Source organism: Poecilia latipinna, unplaced genomic scaffold (assembly GCF_001443285.1).
Source record: "Poecilia latipinna isolate Pla-1442-1.1 unplaced genomic scaffold, P_latipinna-1.0 Scaffold293, whole genome shotgun sequence".
Taxonomy (NCBI): Eukaryota; Metazoa; Chordata; class Actinopteri; order Cyprinodontiformes; family Poeciliidae; genus Poecilia; species Poecilia latipinna.
In genome coordinates, this window is record NW_015112909.1 from 215,976 (window position 1) to 224,961 (window position 8,986).

At 38.0% G+C, this 8,986-nt stretch overlaps 1 protein-coding gene across 5 annotated transcripts in view; it reads right to left on the minus strand.

Moving 5' to 3' along the window:
• Nucleotides 1-6,827: 6,827 nt before the first annotated feature.
• The window catches only part of chd6 (chromodomain helicase DNA binding protein 6), a 62,068-nt gene continuing 59,909 nt past the window's right edge, over nucleotides 6,828-8,986 (minus strand). For 3 of the 5 annotated variants that reach the window (XM_015034269.1, XM_015034270.1, XM_015034268.1), the window contains exons 44-45: nucleotides 8,526-8,630; nucleotides 6,828-8,169 (exon numbers count right to left, since the gene is read on the minus strand). In XM_015034269.1, the coding sequence (XP_014889755.1) occupies nucleotides 7,159-8,169; nucleotides 8,526-8,630 (1,116 nt within the window). In that variant the 3' untranslated portion in view covers nucleotides 6,828-7,158. The remainder of the gene's footprint in view (nucleotides 8,170-8,525; nucleotides 8,631-8,986) is intronic. The other 2 variants (XM_015034266.1, XM_015034267.1) reach the window with 1 other exon arrangement.

Sequence of the window (8,986 nt, forward strand, 5' to 3'; positions counted from 1 at the left end):
TCTGAGATTCAGAAACACCAGTTGATTAAATATTCACCAAACCTTAAATTTATTCACCCAGAAAATAAATTAAATGATCAAGGACAGACGAGGAGAACTTGAAAGTCATCTTTTATTGCACGATAAAAGATCACACATACCATGTTTTGACTTGTCAGATTGGTCCACATGGGAATATAGAGCGCTATAGATAACAATAAGAAAGAAAAGTAACCAAATGAGATAAAAACCCCATGAAGTCCAGATGATTTATGTTTTCTAGCTATGATGGGTTTGCAGCGTCAGGGTCAGACGCTTCCTTTGACCTTTACATTGCACTTTGTTCAGCAACGCCATCCTGACTGAGCGGTGAGTTTATTCAGACACCAAACTGCATTTGAAACTGTATTCATCACCGACTGAGGTTTTATCGATCCAAGGCCTTAAGGTAGACCTCTAAAGAATAAAACAGGCACAATAAATGGATAAAACTTTCAGATTTGATGTTTTAAAGATAAAATTTACATGGGAAAATAAAACAAATCAAAACTGGGAGAAGATTCTGGTCTCTGCTGTGAATCTGGTAGAAAACAAGAACCTGACCCAAGATTTTTATCTGAATATTTAAAAATAACGAAGAATATTTAAAGGTGAGCTGGACTAAATCTATTTTCTCAATGTGAGGTTTTCCAGATGTTATCCTTTTAAGCCGAAACACGAATAAAAGCTGCAAAAATTTAAAAAGCGAACTCAAAACGAAAGCTGAAGGATGGATGAGGAAACGCACAACCTACCTTCTCATGAATTTAAAATCGTATTTTAGTTGATTCTGCAGCCAGTTTTTTCTTCTGGGTCTGAATAATCTTTGTACGACGGAGTTTAAAGCCAAAATAAGAAAAAATAAAATCTAAAATTACGAGAATAAAGTCAAAATAAAGCGAGAAAAGTCGTGAAATTACAAGAATAAAGTAATAATCAAGTTTATTTGTATAGCAAAGTCGAAATAAAACAAAATTTCTTTATTCTCATGTGAGTTTATTCTCATAATTTTATGGGTTTTTTATTATTATTTTCTTAGGATGGTGCTAATGCTCCGTCGCATCTCTCTGTATATTTATTATTTTCAGCCACCTTGGTGCCTAATGCGAACAAGTATTGAGAGCATAAAGGAAAAAAACCCAGCTGGACATTTCCAGCTTCCAGCCTGAGATTATCTGTCAGGCGACAGAAACGCAGATCCGTTTAATTTCCATGTGAACCAAAATGCTTCTGTATTTCAGGGTAACAAAAACAGCCATCAATCAGTCGTGAGACAACAATGTAAAGACAAGAACTGTACAATAAATACATCATCTCTGATCAGAGTTTTACACGTTGAGGTGACCTCCATGAAAAAATAAACACTGTTGACAGAAAGCACGTGGTTGCCACGAGTCCGTTTCAAGTCTTCACGCGAGAACAGGAAGTGATGCGCAGCCGCAGCTTCATCTTCTTTTAAAAAATGAAATGAACAGATTAGATGAAACAGAAGAAAACAGAAGGCATCGTGCAGCTAAGGAATGCAGTGAGGGTCAAACTACCGACTTAACAGATGCTACTTCATGTTCCTGTGCGGTTTTCCTGCCGATGTCTGAATTTCAGAGTTGAATTTAACCTAAAAGTGCGCTTTTAATTTAAAATGTGGTTATGCAGTGTAGCTCTGAGTAGTCAGTATCTTAACTGCAGCAAATTCAAATTGAAAAATACTTTACTTATCCTAAATGGAAACTAAGTGCTGTTGTAACTCATACAAATTCAAATGCATCAAAGTTTATATTATAGATGGCGATGGCTATCTACAAAAGATTTCCTGTAGCAGTCTGATACAGCAAATTTGAAGAAGCCTCTGACTGAAGAAACTGTTTTCTGAAGAGGATGTTCAGAGTTCTTCTGGAAACATGTAAACATATGATCCTAGCTTAAAGAATCAGTTAAGAGTAGGTATTATAAAGAAAAACTTGTATATACGCGTTTCACATCAGTCAACATTGATAATTACTGATCAGGTTTTTTTGTTGTCCGTCTTAAATATCTGAAATACTGCCGAATTGGCAGTGTGAGCTTTCCTGTTTTATCCCATTTTCATTCTACTCCATTGATTTTTATTTTTAAGCAGTTAAGAAGCAAAACCTTAAAGTGCTGCAGCACCAGTTACTCAACAAGTTGTTGCTAGGTAACCAAAGAGTGAGTGAGTTGCTAAGTAACCAAAGAGTGAGTGAGTTAATTGATTCCACCAACCTAGCTGATCTATTGATATTGATCATGTGTTTATTGCAATACATTTTATTTATTGTCCAGCCCTAGAAGTAAATGTCAGAATTTATCGCATTGTTTACCATTTATCATGAAAAACTTTGTCATAATAATTTTTATTTATTTTAACATTAAATGTCAGTTACTTAAAAAAATTATTTAAAATGTTTTTACCATTTTCTTCTGGGGCTTTTTTTCACAAGAGCATCAGTATATCTGTACATTTGAAAATATTGTTTGTTTTTTAAACCCAGTTTAGATACACTTATTCTTTTCTCCTGGTGAAAAAAAGAGTTTAGATATAAAAATAGTGAAAAAGAACAAACAACTGGCAAATGCAACTCACACATTTATGCTAGATTAGCTTAAATGAATATATTAAATGGATTTGGTTGTCATGCCAGGTTTGCCAGGGGAAATAAATCATGTTTTACTTTTAAGTTGTTTCAGATGGTAAAGTAGATGACTTTATGAATATATTGCTCTTTCTCACTTTCAACTACACGCAAGATACTGACTGCTCAGAAATACACCACACAACCCCACTGTAAAAAGAAATAATAATAATAAAAAAAGAGTTAAGTCGATTTGTATGAAAACTACAATGGAGTATTAGGACCATAAAAAATAAGGAACAAAGGAGTAAATTTCCACCAAAAAAAACTTCTTTGAAAAGTCAAAATATTTACTAGAAATAATTCAAATTTGGAGATTAATCTCAGAATTTTTCTAAAAAAAAATAAAATTTTTAAATAAAAAAATTATAACCCCCACCCCTGATATTTCTAAGTTTATAAAGTCAAACATTTGCAAGAAGAAATTCAAAATATTTTAGAAATATTTAGAAAAATATTAAAAATAATAATAATAATAAAAAAAACACAAGGAAAAAGTAGACAATTTTAAACATTGAAAAATGTTCCGACTTTGAAAAGTTAAAAACTTTCCACTTTTGAAACTCGGAAATTTCCATGTTTTCCAGAAAATTTGAGGATAATCTCAAAATCTGAGGGCTTTCCAGTAAATTTTAAACTTTTTAAACTCAGAATTATCTGCAATTTTTCTAGAAAATTTATGAAATTAATCTCACAATTTGAGTTTTTGTAGCTAAATTTTAGACTTTTCAAAAGATTTTTGGTCGAAATTTACCCCTTTTTTCTTTCTTTTTAAATCCACAATATCCCTAATAACGCTGCCATAGAAAAAACAAGTCACATGCTCCTTCCACTACCATTATTAACGATCTCTTATTTGGTGACCCCGTCGCCATGGAAACAGGACGAAATGTGCAAGTGAAGCCCACATGAGGGAAAGTGTTTGAACTTTAGAGGCACTGATACGCAAACGTTTGTGCTTTGAGGGACGACTGATTGGCCTTTTAGGAGTCGATGTAGTGAGTTAAAAACTGCGGCTTGATTTGTTTCTGTTGGGTCTCCATAAAAAAAAAAAAAAACGCCACCAGATGGGGGAGATGTAACAGACCAGCTATACAAAAACATACTAGCTACAAATAAGGCATTTTACTTTGAAGAATACAATGAAACTGAGGAGAAATAATATTTGGTGAAAGTTTGGCAAAAAAAAAAAAAAAACTAACAAAAAAATATAATAAATTATATGGAGCCACAAACTTGTGACAAGGCAACAACAATGGATTTTTTCTTTTTTTGTGACCTGTCAGGACGAAACACAGCAAAAAGTGTGCGCATGCATGCACACATCCAAACTTTCTCCCAGTCGCTCGCACGCCGCAACGGAAAAAAAAAATAAAATAAAAAAATAACAGGTTCACACAAAGACGCTGTGCAAAAAAACAAAAAGAGACGTTTCCATGGATGAAAACCGGAGATACGGAAAGCCGTCGACGGAAACATTTCCACCCTGTCGTGAAAATCGGAGTAGAACCAGCGACTTGCATCCTTTTCATGTACAGTACAGTCGGTTTGCTTCCCAGCGGAAACAGGAAAGAGATACATGAAGCACTTAAAAAAAAGACAGCAATGTACAGCGAGAGATTTACAGATGAAATATTACATGTTTGAACTGCAATCTGAGGAAACAACGAGGCGTTCAGTCTCTTTTTCTCTTTTCTAAAATCAGGACAAAACCTCAAATTGGAGCTTCAGATCAAAATTCGAGTCTTTTTGCACTTTTCCCAATGATTTCAGGAGGAAAACTCACCCTCTTCTACCACTGTCTGTATCTACAACTGCCTGCTGCTGCCCCCTGGTGGCCGGGCTGAGCTCCTGATTGGACTGGACCACTTTTTTAAAGGGGAAGAATCTCCCAAAGTGACTCTGTGGCTTGATCCGAAACAAATCCCATGATTGTTCTTTGCTTTTGAATTAAAGAGCAGGAGTTAATTTAGCTTTTCATGTTAGCAGTGGAAAAATGATCAAAATAAAGTTTAAGGTGCAGCCTTTTAGTATGGAAGAAGATTAGTGCCATAAAAAAAATCAAAGTTTTTTCTCAGAATTTTGACTTTAATCTCAGACAATTAAAATCAAAATATTTTTTTTTCATGTGGCACTAATTCTCTCCCGTATTTTAGTGTTGTGTTTTGTCACAATATACGTTTTACCTAAAAAACAATAAGAAAACTCGGTTTTAATTAGCTTTGACTGCACTTTTAAATGATTTTTTAATTAAAAATTTTGAACGCAGGAACTTTAAAAGACATTTTTCTGCAGCCTTTTATGATTCAGCGTCAATCAAATCTGTCTGGGATTTTATTTCAGATTAATTCGGATGGCAGTTTTTCTTTTAAGTATTGCACACGTTTTACACTGCAAAAACAAACAAAATCAACAGTTTTTTGTCTAGTTTCTAGTGGAAATATCTTTGTACACTTGATTAAGACAAACTAAATTATATGTAACTTTTCAGCAAGATGTAGAAACCTAGTCTCCAAACGTTTTGCCAAAATTGGCTAATTTAAATTATTAGCGTTCCACAAAATAAATTAAATTAAAAATGCAAAAATTTCTCACTTTTTTAATTTTATAGTAAAACTTCTATAAAATCTGTAAATCATTAAAAATAAAAATTGAAAATTTCCAAAATTTTGGGGTCGTCAATTGTTTATTTCCTTGATTAAATTTTTACGACTCTTGACCAGAGGGCCCAACAAAATCATTTCATGGACCACAAATGGCCCCCGGCCCACTCTTTGAGCACCCTGTTTTAAGTAAATAATTCCTAAATATTGGTGAAAAAAAATACTAGTTACAGGTGAAACAAGAAATTTTAACTTATAATATGCGCAGATTATTTCAGTACGTTTACATCAATATTAAGGAATTATTGCCCTAAAAAAATGCTAAAAAGTTACTTATAAGTTAATTTGGTCTTAATTCAAACTTATGATTATATTTTCAGTAGAAACCAGATGAAAAAAAAGTTTTGGTGTGATGTTTTTACAGTGCAGAGGAACCATTTTGGATCGCTCCCTTCCTTCGGTTCTCCCTCCTGTTTTCAGTCTGGATGCGGGATGATGGGAGGAATACGGAGATTATTTAACTCTACTCGTGTTTTCTTTTCTTTTTTTACAGTGGAGTGGAGAGGGTCGGGGGGGGTTCCTGGTATATAAACAAGTTGAATATAATCATCATCATCATCATCATCATAATAAAAGTCTTTACATGGACGTTGACTTACAGACTCGGCACAAACTTTACACGGCTGCTCAGCGGAGAAGAGAGCAACTTACTACACTGCAAAAACACAAAACCTTACCAAATATTTCAGTCTAGTTTATAGTGGAAATATTTTATTACACTTAAAATAAAATAAATCTAATTTATAAGTAACATTTCAGCATAATATAGGAGCTTGTTTCAAGTAAATGATTCATACTGATAAAATAATCCACCAACTGAACTGGAAACTTTTCATCGTATTAATAACTTAAAACTTGGTGTTCAAAGTGAGGCTCAGGGGCCATTTATGGCTCCTGGACTGACCTTTTGTGGCCCCAGACTGCAATTCAACAATAATACAAATCTACAATTGAAATCTTGTTAAAATACAAAGTGTTTCATTATTTTGCGCAGATGAAATCTATCCAGTTCCAAACCTGAACTGACAAAATGATTAGTATTTATCCAATAAACACCTGATAAATATTTATTTGAATAAGAAAAATCTGCAAAACCACAATCAGGTTTTGGCTCCACAATTATTTAAAACAAAAAAGGAAATCTGACTACTTCATTTAAAGCATTATGTTTAGAGCTGAACCGATCCGATATTAATATCTGTATTGGTCCAGTTCGGGTTGATGCAGGGTATCGGTAACAATGTGTCGGATCTATTCAGTCTAATTCTATGCTTTATTATTTATTTTACATTATACTTAGGATTCCTAACTGAACTTTCTGATCCATTTGAAGGTTTTTGTAGTTTATTTTTAAATAGTTCAGTTTCTTTATTATTTATTCTGTTCTACTCCACTGCTCTGACTGAACAAATTGAAGTTGTTTTTACATGTTTCACCAAACGTGTGAAGATATTTATTTATATATTTCAGTGTCAAATTAATTTGTAATTCTGTACATTAATGTATGTGTTTAAAAAAAAGGAACTATTTAAGTCAATTCATTTTTTTTTCTGCCTCTGATCGACTGAACCTCAGATATCGGTCTTGGTAAAAACTGGATCGGTGCGTCCATAATTACACCGCAAAGGTTTTTTTGGTCCTCAAGTCCAAAAAGTTTGGACACCCCTGATGTAAAACAAGCTCTTATTTCTTCCTGAAAAGTTTGTCATCAGTTAGTTTGTTTCATTTTAAGTGTGATTGGATATTTGCGGTAGAAACTAGACAGAAATATTTGGCGATATTTTGTGGACATTTTGTGTTTTTGCAGTGAGACGCGGGGAGACGATGTCCTATGCCGCCTCGCCGTCCCGTCTGTCCACCTCGTCCCCCGTCTCCTCTGACCCGTCCTCCTTCTCCTCCGGCACCGCAGCTTTTTCGCCGTGGCTGATGGAGTCCGGTTCCGCCCGGCCGGCCCGGCTCTCCTCGCTCGGCGGCGAGGCAGACGAGGACGCGGAGACGGTAACTGTACTTTCTCTCTCCTCCGCATCTCCCGCCTTCCCCCTCTCTCTCTCCTCCTCCTCCCTCGCCCGTTTCCTCCTCCGTTTGGGGCTTCCCGGCACGCCATCGGCGCCGCCCGGCGCCATGGCGGGCAGCGCCATGATGCCGCCGTGGGGGAGGAACATGTGCGGGTACAGCAGGCCGTGCGACACGCCGGGGATCAGGAAGGGGTTGAAGGTGTGATGCACTCTGCTGGTGGAGGTGATGACGGCCGCCGCCGCCGCCTCCGCCGGCCGCTTGGCGCCCTCTGCTGGCTTCTCCTTGTCGGCGCCGCTCTCTCGATCAGCGGCGGCGGTCGTCGATGACGGGCTGCCTGCCTCTGATGCTGCAGTTGTCGTGGTGACGGTGGATGCAGAAGCGGAGGCGGAGGAGTGCGGCGGCGGCGCGTGCGCCATCATGGTGCCGACGCTGAACAGGGCGTGCTGCGGGATGGCGGTGGCGGCGCCGTGCGGGTGCGGGATGCCGTGCAGCATCATGGGCAGCATGCTCAGCCCGTTCTTAGCGTCGTCCGCTGCTGACCCGCCGCTCCCCGTGGGGAATCCGTGTGGAAATCCGGCCGCCATGATGGGGATCCCGGGGATGGCGCCGCGGAGGTTCTGCAGGGTCACGATGGAGTCCATGCTGCCGATCAGGCCGCCGTTCATGTAGAGCGGCGGGCCGAGGCCCGGGGAGGCGGAGTCCGACACGGACAGCAGCGGCTTCGGCATCTCGCTGCGCGGCCGTCGTCCGCGGCGACGTGAACCCGGGTCCCGGTTGACCGGTTCCGTCAGGATCCGAGAGAACTTCCCCTCAGGGAGGAAACCCTGGAGCAAGAGCCGAGGAACATCAAGAAACTTTTAAACTTCTGAGATAAAAACATTCACTTTAGTATGTTATTTATTACTGATACTAATTTTTTGTGATAACATCCACATTCAGCAGGGAAACAATAAATTACAATTTACACTACACACCTACAAAACACTAATTTAGAAAAAATCCCCCCAATTTCAATAAAGTTTAACATAAAAATAAGACGATCAATAAGTCAATAAGGAATAATAAATATTCATTACATTAAATCGTCCAAAACGTTTTAAAATGAGCTTCAGGTTCAAACTGAAACTTTACACACAACAAAGAAAGTTACAAATAAATCTCAAAGAAAGCTGAGACTCACAGAGTGTTTGACCACGTCGGCCCAGTCTGGAGCGACGAAGTACTCCGAGTTCGCATCGAGCCACCTGGAAAGCTCCTTGATAGCCGGAGCCATAGCGCCACCAAGCTGCAGAGGGAAGCAATGCAGACAAGAAAGGTAAACGATACAAAAACCCCTGAAAACTGATGATTCCTGCATGAAAAGTTAGTTAAAACTAACAAACAGTGAAATTCTGGATGCTAAACTAATGTATCTGAAAGCTGATTTCAGTTGTTCCACTTTTTTGTGGTCAGTTTCTATCTGGACGGTTCTGATCCACCTCTGATTTAGGGTCAACCTGTATGTGTGTATGTAGGTGTCTCTATGTGTGTGTGTGTGTGTGTGTGTGTCTGTGTGTGTGTGTGTGGGTGTCTCTATGTGTGTGTGTGTGTGTGTGTGTGTGTCTGTGTGTGTGTATGTAGGTGTCTCTATGTGTGTGTGTG